Genomic DNA, 15,781 nt, shown 5'->3' on the forward strand with positions numbered 1-15,781 from the left:
TTTGTCTTGTCAATGTTCTGTCTTTTGTCTTGCAATTAATTAAAAAAAATAGACATAGACAAAAAAAGTCTGCCAAGGCAGAGACTGCAGCTCTCGACTGTTTTACTCGTTGCTGTGGAAATGTTCAGCAATTGCTGCTGTATATTGGGGTCATCCCTATGTTTCCCGGGTTCTATGCTTCCCAGGTTCTATGTTCCCCCCCTTACCACCCAAAAAGGTTCTATGTTTCCCGGGTTCTGGGTTCCCTGCTTACCACCCAAAAAGGTTCTATGTTCCCGGGTTCTATGTTCTCCGCTTACCACCCAAAAAGGGTTCTATGTTTCCCAGGTTCTATGTTCCCCGCTTACCACCCAAAAAGGGTTCTATGTTTCCCAGGTTCTATGTTCCCCGCTTACCACCCAAAAAGGGTTCTATGTTTCCCAGGTTCTATGTTCCCCGCTTACCACCCAAAAAGGTTCTATGTTTCCCAGGTTCTATGTTCCTTGCTTACCACCCAAAAAGGTTCTATGTTTCCCGGGTTCTATGTTCCCCGCTTACCACCCAAAAAGGGTTCTATGTTTCCCAGGTTCTATGTTCCCCGCTTACCACCCAAAAAGGGTTCTATGTTTCCCAGGTTCTATGTTTCCCGCTTACCACCCAAAAAGGGTTCTATGTTTCCCGGGTTCTACTTTTCCCGGGTTCTATGTTTCCCAGGTTCTATGTTCCCCGCTTACCACCCAAAAAGGTTCTATGTTTCCCAGGTTCTATGTTCCTTGCTTACCACCCAAAAAGGGTTCTATGTTTCCCAGGTTCTATGTTCCCCGCTTACCACCCAAAAAGGGTTCTATGTTTCCCAGGTTCTATGTTCCCCGCTTACCACCCAAAAAGGGTTCTATGTTTCCCGGGTTCTACATTTCCCGGGTTCTATGTTTCCCAGGTTCTATGTTCCCCACTTACCACCCAAAAAGGTTCTATGTTTCCTGGGTTCTGTGTTCCCCGCTTACCACCGAAAAAGGGTTCTATGTTTCCCGGGTTCTATGTTCCCCACTTACCACCCAAAAAGGGTTCTTTGTTTCCTGGGTTCTATGTTTCCTGGGTTCTATGTTCCCCGCTTACCACCCAAAAAGGGTTCTTTGTTTCCCGGGTTCTATGTTTCCCAGGTTCTATGTTCCCCGCTTACCACCCAAAAAGGTTCTATGTTTCCTGGGTTCTGTGTTCCCCGCTTACCACCGAAAAAGGGTTCTATGTTTCCCGGGTTCTATGTTCCCCGCTCAACCAAAAAGGGTTCTATGTTTCCCACTTGGTTGAGCAGGGAAAATAGAACCCTTTTTGGTTGAGCGGGGAACATAGAACCTGGGAAATATAGAATCTTTTTTGTGTAAGTGAGGAACATAGAACCTTTTTTGCAGGGTTAAGTGGGGAACATAGAACCTGGGAAACATAGATACGCTCCCATCATATTCACATGTCATATAGGTAATATAAGTTGATGAACCGTGCCGACTCATCTGTCCCTGCAGATATCAAGATATAAATCCCATGTATAACCATTTTTTGTGACTAAACAAAAATGTATTAATATATGTCTATGTAACAGGCTGCACATGTTCAATAACAAAAATGTTTGTAAACAAGGACAAGACTATAACTCTATAAATTGGGCATTACTCACATTAGAAGACCTTCTTTTGTGTTTTTTGACCAGTTTTGTACCCTATTACACTGCACAACCTGACAGGCCGCAATAATAAGATGTCTTTTCAGTCTGTCTACAGCCTATACTTATACATATTTCTATATTCTGATTTGGATGAGTATTATTTCTGGTCTACACATTTAGCATTTTAATGGGCCAAAAAACATCAATAACTGTTTTACACATTCATGTTTTTTTTTTCCGCGGTTGAAAAACCCACGTCACGTCCCTACTGCAATGAATTGTGGGTTATTAAATCAGTGAAGTCTGCGGATGTCTGCGCCCCAAACGGACTCTCTGGAAGTGTGATGTTCGCTTGAGGCCCCTTGTGGACTGGATGAACTGTAGCTTTGGGCAGCCTTAAGCACTCCCAGACATCCTGGGAATGTGCCCGCAAAGTCTGCGCATCTGCAAGTGCAGTGAAGTGCGGACATTTGGATTCAGCCAGAAACCAGGCAAGAAAACACACAAAAACAGGAAGTAAAACCAGACACGACACACAAGGAGAGAATCTACAAAATAAAACAGGAAACAGATTAAACATGAACAAATAACATGAAACAAGGAAACAAAAACCCAGGATCATGACAGAAAAGGCAAAAATCACTGCATTAAATTTACCAAAATGAAGGAAATTAAGTGTTTAATGCTCCAAAATTTCTGGCCGAGGACTCTCAAACTTCTCGTTTCATATGTGCCCCCCCCACTGTTGAAACAAAACCTACGCCCATAACAGAACTCATGACTACAAATTTACTATATAACATTCTGCCAAACACAAACATCAGCGTGATCTTAACAGCCGTATTTCAGAAGTTTCTATTTACCATCTGTGCTCCAAATGTGATTCCACAGTTTATGAACGGGATCATGTACAGTATGCGTGCTCACGTCCCTCCTCACAATTCATTTCTTTCCTGTTGTGCTGTAATGAGAAACTGTTATTCATGCTGTAGATTCAGAAGAAAACCTTGTGAAAAACTGACACAATTTTCTACCGCCTGAAGCCTAGTGTCAGAAATATGATCTTACCCTCACCTCTTAGCCTGACTGCCGTACTATAATGATGCTCTGAGGTGAGCCCACTCATCAATTATTCACAGAATGCAAGATTTTCACTCTTTATCTTCTTGCCAGCTAGAGGAGACCATTTAAGAAAAATAGAGGAGGAAATAAAGGAAAAGAGAGAGAGAGGGGAGAAGAAAAAGCAGCATGCCGCTTGGCGGATGAATAAGAGAGTTTGCGGTGGACAGACAATGCTCTCGATGTGAGTTATAATTGTAGTTTAACAATGTGCGGACCTCTGGGATTTTCAGTATGCAATATATGGCCTTTAGACTAGGATCGCTATGGAAACCAAAGGCCCTGAACGACCTGCAGTGCCCACCCACTCGGACAGCCGTTAATCATCTTCGCTCAGATCCTGGCACTGCAGAATTTGGCCAATGTGTCAAGAAGCAATTATATATACTTAGTGCTCGGGCACCCGATCTCCTCCCTCCCCTCCCTTTCCTCGCTCTCACACTCTTAATATAATCACAGAGCAGTCAGTTTAAAAGCCCTCTGTTCATTTCACTATCTATCTGGGGGATGCACACAATGCAGATGAAGAGAAGTGTAGAAAGACAGAGGATATTCTATTCTGAGAGCCATTATAATCAGAATATTCTTTTCATATGAATCATATCCAGCCATTTACTCGTTTTACCAGCCTCCCGAGCTGACTGACATACTAAATTAGCCCAGCTGGCCCATTGCATTCACTGCACATATTGGGTTGGTGCGGATCATGGAGACTAATGTGAGCTGACTAGAGGGAGATTATGTTCCGCTGCTAACAGCTAAAACGTGAATAACACGATCCGCAAACCCACGGTGTTCCCCCATTACATCAGCCCTGATCAGCTGTGTGAAAATGGAAGGAGAGCGAGCCGGAGAAAGAGATGGCGTGAAGTAACCGACAGACATACTCTACAGAAGAGAGGCGCTCCTGTATTGAAACTTCTGTAACATCCCATCCTGTGCTAAATTATGTCAGACTGTAATTTCTCATCAACACCAACCTAAATATGAGACGTACAGGTCTAAGTGAAGGACATACAGTGCTAAATTGTGCTGACAGACTTCCAAACAAATGTTGTTTGCCTTCCCTGTGATTTACCAATGACAGACATGAGGTGGTGGGGAGGGGGGCGTATCATATTTTATTATTATTTACTGTCCTACTACCGTCTGCAGCTTTCAATGCCACTAAAGTCGTTTTAGACAGCTAGCTGTGCATTAGCGATGTAGAGGAGTGTTAGGCTTTGAACAGTTGATGACAGGCTGTCAGACAGCATCTCTCCATTGGGCTCCTTTTTACCAAGGTCCACTCTTGCAACATGCCACTCTCCACCATACCGGCCATTCATCCAGAAAAGGACACAGGCATTTTTGACACATTTGGTGCTAAGTGAACTGAAATTGTGTGAATTTCACTACATAGCACATTATCACATTTGCAAGAGGCATGCACCAGGAGCGGGAACTGAAGGGGAAAGTTACTCCAGTCAGTGTGGGGAGACGACTTGAGACCATCAGAGAGAAGTGACGACTTTGGCTGTGCATGTACAGGACTAATTAGCATTGAATAAATCTGCCCTTCTCGCCTCATGTCATATAAATGGTGAATCATGACTGAATGTGGAGGGAAAGAAATAGCAGGAACAGAAAAGAGATGCTTGTCTTTGAATTGCCTCATAAAAGGCATATGGTGAATGAAACATCAGCTATGTGAGAACACGAGAAGGGTCCTGACACCATATAAAGCTAATTTACAGACGTAACTAGGCACACAAACGAAACCTAATAAGAACATTAAATGCTTAAAATATCTGCAATTATTTCCCATAATGTTGTTTGTCCTTGCCTGAAAGCAAGCTGGAGCTTACCTTATGAGGACAAATGGGGGGCGGCGAGTTAAAAGACTTCTCCGGTGTCTGGCTCAGGTTCTACAAGAAAAACACATTATCAGGGACATGTTTTCAATGGAGGGCATCTCCCAGCAAATCTTCAGTGACAGAAGTTGCAGCTTATTTCCCAGTCCTCGCCATTAGCATTTTTGCAATATATTTTAGAGAGGTTAAGCGACTCTCAATCAACAAGCAGGTCTTTGCCGCCCACTAATCCAAGACCAGAGCTTTTGTTGACAGTCATATTTTAAATCTTTATCTTGACAATATCATCTTATCGTACAGCGTGTGAGTGGGTATGGTGATGTATTTTGTTTTGTTTTTCAGTTTCCCCCCTTTTCTTCTATCCCTCCACAAAGATTATAAATCCTTCTTTGTCAGAAGATTTCGCTGAACATATGTTCAGACTTTTTCATACACGCCTGAATGCATTTTTTGAGGTTAAATGATTATCACATTGTTAATACACCAATACATCACTCAGATACAAGAAAACACCATTAAAAAGCAGACGCAAGGTAAGTCAACAAGCCAACAACAGATGGTCCCGCTGCTTGTGATTATGCAAAGATCCAAAGTATTTGCATACTCACAATGCCATCATAAAAAAAGGAAACGAGGAGCCATCTTGGGCTGACCTCAGTGAGAAATGAAAAGAGCAATGGGTGAGCCGAAACCCAGCGGGGAAGTGAATGGGCTCTGCAAACTTCTTTGGGAATCTACCAAGGGCCTGCCTCCCGGGAAGGCCCTGTTGATTTCCAAGCAGGTGCTTTCAGTTATGCCCTCATATCCAATTATGTGCCTGTGGTACGTCTGATGCTCCCTGACACTATTAATGGCTGCCTTATGGTATCACCAGGACAGATGAGGCACTCAACTCTCTAGACTCTTAACATCTATATTTCATCGCAACATAGAAGGAGAACACCTCACTGACCGAGGCAACTGAGCGAGAGGGAGAGTGGGAGAAAAAAAAAACAGCCAGGCTTTCACTGCAGCATAAACACTGCGTCATGAAATATAAATGAATAAATGGGTCTTGCCGGGATGATGGAATTAGCAGACAAAATTTTCCCTACAGATTGAGAAGTCTATATAACCATGATATCTTAATTGATGTGACAAATAAACACGAGTCATTTTCTTTGGGGATGAGAGCAAGAAATGGAAATGTGTTGCCTGGATGTAGATGGTATAATTTCCAGTGGGGAAAACAGAATGACCTTGATTCCAAGAAATGCCCCCGAGATTGTGACTTATTATGATATATTTCACATGGCTGATTTAAATGGAGATGGATGAAAAACCGAGGACAGTCAAATTAATTATTACATGACCCTCAGATTTTGCAATATGCAGATGATTCTGCCCTGCACCACCACTGATGCTTAATCAAGTGTAACAACAATGAAAATAGAAAAGCTTAAATAAACCTCACCCCAAACATTTATTCTTTCATTTCCTATGACTGCTTATCCTGTTAGGGGTTGCGGGTTGCGGGGGTCCTGGAGCCTATCCTAGATGACAATGGGCAAGAGGCGGGGTATACCCTGGACAGGTCGCCAGACTATCACAGGGCTGGCACATACAGTAGAGAGAGAGACAACCATTCACACTCACTTCACACCTACGGGAAATTTAGAGTCACCAATTAACCTGCATGTCTTTGGACTGTGGGAGGAAGACGGAGTACACGGAGAAAACCCTCACTGGGTTCAAACCAGGAACCCTCTTGCTGTGAGGCGACAATGCTAACCACCGTGCTGCTGAGTGCAAATGTTATAACTCCCTAGAACAGTCTGATGTGCTACTAAAAAAGCAAAGGTCAAAATATTCTGTGTAATCAGTGTACAAAATCAGAAGCTAAATATGCTAAATTAACCAAGCAGAAAATTTAGAGATTCATTTAAAGTCTGTTTAAAATTGCAAACAGCAGGAATTCTATTCCATCTTCATCAACCACTTTAATTTGAAAGCACAACTGATGTGGAAGAAGCAATATTTACTAAATACAAATATAATGTGTTGCTAAAAACTCCTGCCTGGATCCAGCGCTTTGGTTCATATGAATAAAGGAGGCTGTTCAAGCTTGATACCAACCATAGATAATCTAAATCCTCTTTCCTTTCTTGGACACACACACAAACACAAACACAAAGCAAGATCTCCCCAGGCTATAATCACTGTTGTTTTATTTTTTGGCGGATTTTTTTTCCCCCATTACAATCTCATTTTATTCTCTGAGCAGAGCAAACATCACTTTTCATTTACGCCATGTTCCTTTGTCACACAGCCCCAGTGTATAACGCACACATGTTAAAGGTAATTATTAATCATTAATTTTTCATCGGTGCAGAAAGCACGCAGCTTCGCGAGTGATAACTCACATTCCATGTTTTTACAGGAACCACAAATGCGATGATGATCATGTAAAGCATAAATAGAAAAGGAAAGAAAGGGGGAAAAAATACTACTGTCATTTTTCAACTCACCTTTGGTCTGGAACATTTTGCATCTGATAGGGAAACACTATTGACAAGGCTTGCAACAGAGGGCCTTGGATTACACCATATATTGATGTTTTTGTCTTTTCAGAGCGCTTGGGGTGGTTATTGTAATTTGATGAGGCCCAGAGAGCACAATGCTATGATATACAACAACATTTATTTTCCGAGGAAACGGAAAGATAACTGAAACATGATGTTTCTTTGTCTGATTTCTTGGAGACATGCTGAATTAGCAAGGAGCCTTCCTGCTGTACGTGGGCTTGTTTTTACTTCAGCATAATTCTTACCCTCACTTAAGAACCATTATAACCTACAAACTTGTCTAAGTGTAATATTTTGTACTTTATAACCAGGCTGTTATCATGCAGTGTTCATATGTATATCGTAAAACTTCAGTTAAAAGTCTAGTCCCAATTAAATGCCCTGTCCCTTTTACTAGCCTGGTGTGGCTACATAGTTTGACAATTAGACTTTCTTCAGATATATAAAACCGGGTTGTTGGCTAGTTAAAATTATGTGCCCATTCCTCGATTACCCTGTAAGTTATTCGTGTTCCTTTAGTCTGTTAGGGTCCTCAATGAAGGTTTCTTCATAAAAATGAATCCAAGTTGTGAGTATTGTTTTAAACAGGATAAAGTGGGTATGCTGGGTGCCATAATCCTCGGGTGTCATAACTCTTTCTGATGCACTGTCTGTCTGCGCTAGAATCAAATAAGTGATTCAGAATTGATATTATCCGAGGCCTAATTTTAAACAAGTAACGTTCAAACCGGTTTGAATAAATAATTTGATTGTATTTCCAATCTTTGCTTAGCAACAGTTTTGTGTGAAAGGAATTAAAGGCCTGTCTCAAATATAGGCAGTTTGTGTCAGTGATTTAAGCAAATAATAGCCCGGGCTATTAATTGAAGTTTTATGGTATCTACGAAATGCAATGCACCACAATTCATAAATAACTCTATCATAATCATGAGCCAGTAATTCGTGTATTGTCTGGATTGATGGATTGGTCAAACAACACAGGACTTTCCCCCAGGAGACTGTAGTTCAGAACTGCATGAAACTAAGTGACCTTTAAGTTATTTTTTGGTTATTTTTCTTTTTTTTAAAGCTACACTGAGAACGTTAACTTTACATTTCGTACATAACATCATTCGTGGGGTGCTATTTTATTAGATATTATACAAACTGTTATATGAGGCTAGGCAGATATAATTCATATTTAGGTGCATCTCCAGTCCAACACAGAACTAACCAAAAAGTAACTCAAGCCATCTTACTTGAAATGAAAATTAGCCCAAACCTTGCTACCCATCTTCCTCTCTGTGTCTATGTGCCAGATGTGGTACGTCTCTAACACAAGAATAAATGTTGGCAAACCACGGATATGCAACATTTGTACATTGTTATGCTGCGGACATTTGAAACTTAACCTTCTGTTTACTTTTAAATGTCACTGTGGTTAATGTGTGGTTAAATTGAGGCATAAAACCCACTTGGTTATTGATATGAAAATATAATGTTTTGGCTGAAAACACCAGGTTTTGGTGCCACAATCACAGCTGGGAATGCAGTGATGTGTTGCTAAAAAGTGACCAGTTTTGTTGTTTGTCTGTCCCAAACAGTGGCCTGCAGCTTGGCAGCCATCTCGCCTAGGTCTCGTGCCATCCACCATCCCCTCCACCTCCAGATAACAAATTCATCACAAATACATGTAGCCAGAACTAAACCTCGTTAAAAACGTTGATATGATATGTTTGAAACACAGAAATGTAATGTATTTGTGGTTTGCAGAAATGTACAATGCCAACATTTTATTCTGGCGACTGGGATGAGTATATAGCAGTCTGGTCACATTCAACAAGCCAACTTCCCTTACAAACCCCATGAAAAAAACAAGAGCACTATTCAGTGCTGAGTGGACAGGGACTTGTGGCACATTTGTGTTTCTAGCCCCATCAGCTCAGCCTCCATTCTCCACACACACAAGGATGCTTTATGCAGTCGTCCTCCCCGGCTCCCTCAAAAAAAGTGCCATGCTGCATTTAGTAAACTGCGTTTCCAGCAGCTAGTTACTGCTTTTCTAACTCTGTTTGCCACCCCAACATTGTTTTCCCCCCTCCCTCTCCTCCCAATAAAATATAGTTCTCTCACTAGGATTAAAGGAGCAATGTAGTTCAAGGATTATCAAATGCCTTTGATCATGTGACTGCCATGTTTTTGATCTGCAGAACATAGCACCAAATATATTCTCTTTTTCTTGCCTTCTGTCTCTATCCCTCTCCATGGATTTCCCTTTGCTTGATGGTTCTCTGCAGTGTGAGAAGACCTCTTGACAGGCAGTGAAAGAAGAGAGTGTAACAAGCATACAACGCAAGTGCTATGCAAGATAAAGCTGCCTTGTGTTGAAGTTTGATTAACACGTTTATGACATGTAAGAAGAACAAGATGCATATTTATTTTAGCCCAAAATTGTTTTCACAGAGCCTCATTTTTCTCTCTACATATTGAACCACTCATACATTTAATGTTTCCCCTCCCTTTTGAAGCAATGACACAGATGTTTTGAGTATAAAGAAAGCGACCATGGATTATATGCCTTTGAAACAGGAAGTAAGGTTTCAGATGCCTCAACCCCCCACCGCACCCCCAACTGCACCCCGCTGCTGTTCATTAGCAATTTCTGAGCCTTGGGCTATTTTGCAGTGTTTCAATCCCTGCATTATTATTATTTAGTGGCTGACTTGGACATGCAATCAAAGGGACATGCAATATGTGCAACACTTGTATTGCAAAGCAGTGCCTTTTCCATGATGCCCAGACTAAAACCCTATAACTGTGAGCCAGGGGATCCATGGCTCAAATTTAGTCAGCATACCTCAAAAAATGTTCTTTATCCTCATTGTACAATCAACCCCTATTAATGTCATTGCCAAGACAAAAACGGGACATATCAAAACAATTATTTTGATGTGGCTTCAAGCAACAGAACGTTTCAATGTGAATGGCGCTCGAACCTAAAATCATTATAAGGCGTGGTTTCAGGGCAAAAAAGCCCATCAAAAAATGACTGAATATCATTTTAATGGGTAAAAACCTACAAGGCTTTCATACTGTCTACCTGCCATGTTATTAGATAGACCATGTCAGTCAAGTTGAGGAACACAGAAACAACATACAGACAGGCTGACAAGACATAAGCATGCTGCCTTCCATCTTCGTCCCAGCTTGGCATGTTTATCTAGTCTTCCTTGTGAGCTTAGCGCAGTACTGCGCATATGCATACAGAATGATGAAGGTTCAGAAACTGGTGCCTGAAGGAAGCTGCACATATAGCACAAGCTCTTTGAAATTGTGCCAGGGTGGGCCTCATTTGCAAAGCAATTTGACAACAAAAGTAAAATACTCTACAACTTCAAACCAAATTCTAGAGATGCCAACTGGTACGGCTGTGCGGTTTGCTCAGAGAGGGAATTCAAGAGGGTTACATCCGGCGTCTTGTGTGTGTGTGCTTCTGACATGGCTTATTTGCAGACCTAGCATTGCACCAGTGCAATGTCATGATTGCTTTGGCAAGGAAAGAGGGCCTAATTTACATGAGAGGGAGTCCTAGAGGCACACAGGAGCTTGCCTTTGACCAAGGTGCCAACAAGCCTGCAGAAAAACAATGTAATTACAACCTACAAAGCTGCTGTGTTTAGTACAAACTCACTCTTAATACAGCAGAACCACAAACTAGTAAATCAGTCAGTCATCCAAATGAGCATGACTAAATATGTGGTAATGCAGAGTTTTTTTTATTATTATAGTTGGAATACATAAATTTTGATACACTCAAATCAGATTTAAACTGCAGAGGCCATTTTGGATTCATGATTTCCAGTATGAATATATTTTATGCAAAATATCCAGTACATTTTATTCTCCTCAGGTGGACTGGAATCCAGTGCAGTCGGTCACAATTCACTCCATCACCAGTCCTCATTCACTAGAGATGTAGTGTTTCCCTTTTATTCTCCCTCCCTGTGATTCTGAACAGTCTCTGCAACCATGGATTGTTTTGACAAGTGCAATATTGCTGTGGATTAACTAGAACAGGATTTCATATCATGTGGGTTTATGATAATCTAAAATATGTCGAGGAAGCTTAATATTGTTTTTACTGCCTATACAACTGCTATGACTTTGCATTAGGACACTGAGTTTCCACAAACCTGATACTCACAGAAAAGGCACAGGCTGATACTGTTTTTAAATTGAGCAATAGAGCTCGCTGTGTACCACAATACATGCAGGGCATATTTATTGGCTCAACAAAGGTTTGTGTATCTGTGCCCATGATGTCTTTAAAAAAAAAAACAAAATCAGGTCACACAGAGTCTGTATTTTGTTTTCATTTCAAGCTTTTCTATTTCGACTCCATGCTGTCAGTTACAGTGCACAGTCTTTTTTTTTTTTAAAGACATACTATATTTGACCCCACATGTCTCCACCTTGTATGCACTCTCAACCCAATCACCAGAAAAACAATTGTAGGTTATTGCAAACCATGGATACCTTACATTTGTACATTATGTTGTAGCAAATACCTTGAAACTTTATGTTTCTTAACAAGGCTGTGGTGAAGTTGTGCTTAGGTTTCGGCACAACAATCACTTGGTTATGGTAAATGGACTGTAGTTATATAGCGCTTTTCTAGTCTTCTAACCACTCAAAGCAACGCAACAGTACATGTCACCTTCACCCATTCACACACACATTCACACACTGGTGCCTGAGGCTGCTGTATGTGGTGCCACCTCCATTCAGTACCATTCACACACACTCCCACACCGATAGAACCAGGACCGATTTGGGGTTCAGTATCTTCCCCAAAGATACTTCGACATGCTTCAATACTTCGATACTTTGAACCGTCAATCTTCTGATTTATGGACGACCTGCTCTACCTCTGAGCCACAGCCACCCCTCTAGGCAGGAAAAGATTATGTTTTGGCTTAAAACACCCATGTTTGGTGACACAAAAGGTGCAAAACAAGCAGGGACGAGCCGGTAAAAAACATCCAGGTTTCAGCGCCACAAACACTGTTGGAAACGTTGCAAAATGTTGGCACAACCTGGTCTCACTCTGAAGTTGTCAAATACTGGCACTGGGGCAGTGACTTCTGGTGTCAGACGGCGACGAAAAAAGCCGTCCATTCACATCGGCACAATACGCTGATGATGATGTAGTTTATGATATAGTTTTCAGAGGAAAACACGGCTGGACAACAATGATAGTTAGGGTGGCAGAAGTCCGAGTAGGGTAGTAAGGAGGGGTGGTGGTGGATGGGTCCAACAACCACTGACTTTGGCTAAATGTAACAACAACCACCACAACAACCAACAACCAGACTTTCACCCGGGAGCCCAGTGTTCACTTCCTGTTACATTATAAAGCCAAATCCTGTTGTTTTTCCCTAAACCCAACCATGTGCGTGTGTTGGCTAAATGTAACCATGTGCATTTGTTGTTGAAGGAACAATTTGTGGCGCTGTACTGACGTAGTGCATTTATTTTGGAAGAGACTGTATGCAAACTGTAAAATTCCTGTGAATACAAAGGTGTATTTTGAAAGGTGACAATGCATGTACCAGGCAGAACTTGATATGTCAACAACAAACGCACCCAGGGTACTTTGCAAGTCTTATCTTGTCGTGGAAAGTCCATGACCAAACATTGATATGTTTGGAGGTCGGAGTGAGAATGCGTTGGCTGGCAATAAACAACTGGTGTTCTTGAATTCCAACAGTGGTCTGCAGCTTGGTACATTTTGCCATCGACCATCCCCTCCACCTCTTGATGAGAAAAGTCAGGTTATACAGTATATTATCACTTTAGAAATGTGGTTGTGGTTTGTGTAATGCAATCATATTCTTCTATCAACTGCTGGCACTCGTCCTAAAGTTTAAGTTCAACCCCAATACTAAACAAAAAACATTTATTAAACGTTGTATTTCTTTAATATGTTTCAGTCAAAAAGCCTTTCTTCAGAGCAGCATTCTTTGGCTGTAACCTCAGATCATGATGAGGGAAAAATTCATCTGGATATGATCAGTTTGTTGAAATAGTGAATTAAGTAATACATTCTGAATCAATAATTCATCAGTGAGAATCATATTAGCATGGTATTATACAAGCAACATGAATTCTTGCTGATTATTATTTGTAATTGTCTTGAGTCTTGAGTGAGTTATGTAAATTTTGCGGTTTATAAGGGGAGAGGTCTCCTCGGATTAAGTTGGATATAATTATATGTGTGTTTGGAAATTTGTGAACATTACAACACTGATGGTGTCTAAAACATGAGCTAACAGGCAAACACTACAAAATCGTCGTCACTCAGATAGTTTGGAGAGGAGGGGCAGTTTGATACAAATTGAGGCCACGAGACGAGAGACTGTGTGCTGAAAAGCTCTCTAATCCAGTAATATTTTGGGTGACTTTCTAAGATAAATACTTTGGCATTGTCTTGATGAGAGAGCCTCGCCTCATTTAAGTGTCTTTGGGATCCGGATCAATCCACATGGAGGGAGTCAGACTTGTACACTTGACCATATAATGTGGCATGCTTGTCACAACCCGGAATGCATTTCTCTCTTCAAAGTATATTTCTTGGCCTGCTCTCGTCACTCACTCCCTCTAACCAATTTGTCATTCTAAGCCTAGCCTCTCTGCTGCCAGCGCCTAGATGATAGCAGTGGGCCTCTCTGATCCAGGCAGTGGCTAGGGAGCAGGCCAAGTGTTACGCGAGCCACCCTGGGACACCAAGCAGGCGCTTCTGCCGGCTGATGCACGCCTCCACGGCCGAGAGGAACTGGCTTTGCAGATGCTTTCAATTCGACACAGAGTGGAGCTCATCTACTTTGCGAGGACATTTGCTTTGTGTTTGTGCACTGCGCTTGTGTATTTTTGTGCGCAAGTGTGCATGAGCATGCACGTGTGTGTGTCAGAAAGATTAAGAGAGGTCCGCGTGTGTGTACGCGTTCATATGTTTGTGCATGACTGGATATATCAGTGTGTGCATGCATGAGAGTGTGTGAAGCTGCTTTTTTATATAAAGGCACAATTATCCTGAAATGAGGCTGAGCTTTTTTCCTGTTTTTTTTTTTTTTTTTAAGGTTCACAATTATAGTATTTGCTCAGTTCTGATGACCTACTACTTCTCTGCTGATGTCCTTTAGAAGTCAGACAACGTTTCCCTCCACTGGCAGACCTTCTTCTCAAGAGCAAGAGGCAACACAACACCGTCGTCATCACTTCATTATGCCTGTTTTAAGCAACTATTAATGCCCTCATTCAAATGCTTGGATGCTGCTTTGCTGTTAAGCTTATCAGCAACAGTCAACCAATTTACTACCGCAGTTCTCTCTCTAGTCGGGTGAGCAGAGCATTAAGTGTATTCAAAATTACATTAGCTACATATTGTTATTGACTGCTTCTCACGGTCAGGCAAAACTTCATTTTGATAAATGAATATAAATGCCATCTGATCAAGTGAAATTACACCGTGCGTGTGCCGTGCATTAGCAAACCCACTCTCCTCATTCCACTGCCTTTCTGAGGAAAGGGGGTCAGGAATGATAAATATCTCAGTAGCTTTTGATTTAGGTGAGACAAAACAGTGACGCTGGAAGAACAAAAGAATGTAACCCTATTTGGATGTGAATTTGGAAAACGTATGCTAATCATCTTTTGTTGGTGAAATTACAGAGAAGCCGCCGGTTTTTGATGAGCAGTCTACTGTGCTCTCTGCAGAGGTGCTCGACGCCGACCTCTCAGACCCCTGTGCTTTTATGTTGCAGCCCTCTGCAGCCGTGCTTGGGATTAAACTATGCATGGCTAATGCATTTTCACCCAAGTAGACGTATTTATCTTTAGCGCGTAGACTGTCACCCCCCATTCTGCGCCCAACAATCGTCTCTCTGAAAATAGACCCCTTCATTCGTCTGCATGAGAATTGAGACTTGAAGTAGCTTGTTGAATGCCTAGCCCGAGCTTTCTTGTTAGACACTGATACCCATCTCGCAGAGCAACACCGGCCTTTTATCTGTCTGAGCGTGATTCAGTATTTGATTGGGAATGAATCTGGAAGGCTCCAATCAGTTTCCCTTGTATGAGCACAGTTAACATGTGTGTGACTGCTCCTTGAGCACTGATGGCAGAGACATGGGCGATTAAGGCCAGAGCCCCAATCAAACCAGCTGTGTGCCATTCCCCCCATGACACTGGTTGTGCCAGGCATGTGTTCCACACTACTAGCAGGCAGAGACGCCTCAACCAAACCCCCAGTCTGGGGAGTTACGGCCACACATGAACCAGGACATGTAGGTAGATTGGGTTTTAAGCTATACAAACATTTTTCAGAGACAGAGCTGCTATGCAAGCAGAAATAATCTCATTGGTTGCGTTAAACCTCAGTGGAGAATTTTCCTGGCCAAGCAGCAGTAGGCTGCTGAAGCCCAGTGCAAAAGGCAGAGGAGTAAGACAGTAGGCAGCTAATATTATGAATCCCAGTGCTCTTTCTGAGTAAAAGAATGCATTTAAGCCACAGTTAAGATAAGTTATCTGGGTAAGATTGATGCCATTTCTAAAAGTAACCATTAGTG

General features: G+C 41.8%; 1 protein-coding gene across 2 annotated transcripts in view; it reads right to left on the reverse strand.

Annotated features, from left to right (window-relative positions):
* pcdh11 (protocadherin 11) overlaps positions 1-15,781 on the reverse strand; it is a 165,794-nt gene that overhangs the window by 99,124 nt on the left and 50,889 nt on the right. The window contains exon 4 of one of the 2 annotated variants that reach the window (XM_033632999.2): positions 4,606-4,665. The exons of the other annotated variant lie outside the window; for it this stretch is intronic. Coding sequence (XP_033488890.2) covers positions 4,606-4,665 — 60 coding nt within the window. The remainder of the gene's footprint in view (positions 1-4,605; positions 4,666-15,781) is intronic. 2 annotated transcript variants of the gene reach the window in all.

Source organism: Epinephelus lanceolatus, chromosome 7 (genome assembly GCF_041903045.1).
Source record: "Epinephelus lanceolatus isolate andai-2023 chromosome 7, ASM4190304v1, whole genome shotgun sequence".
NCBI classification, from domain to species: Eukaryota; Metazoa; Chordata; class Actinopteri; order Perciformes; family Serranidae; genus Epinephelus; species Epinephelus lanceolatus.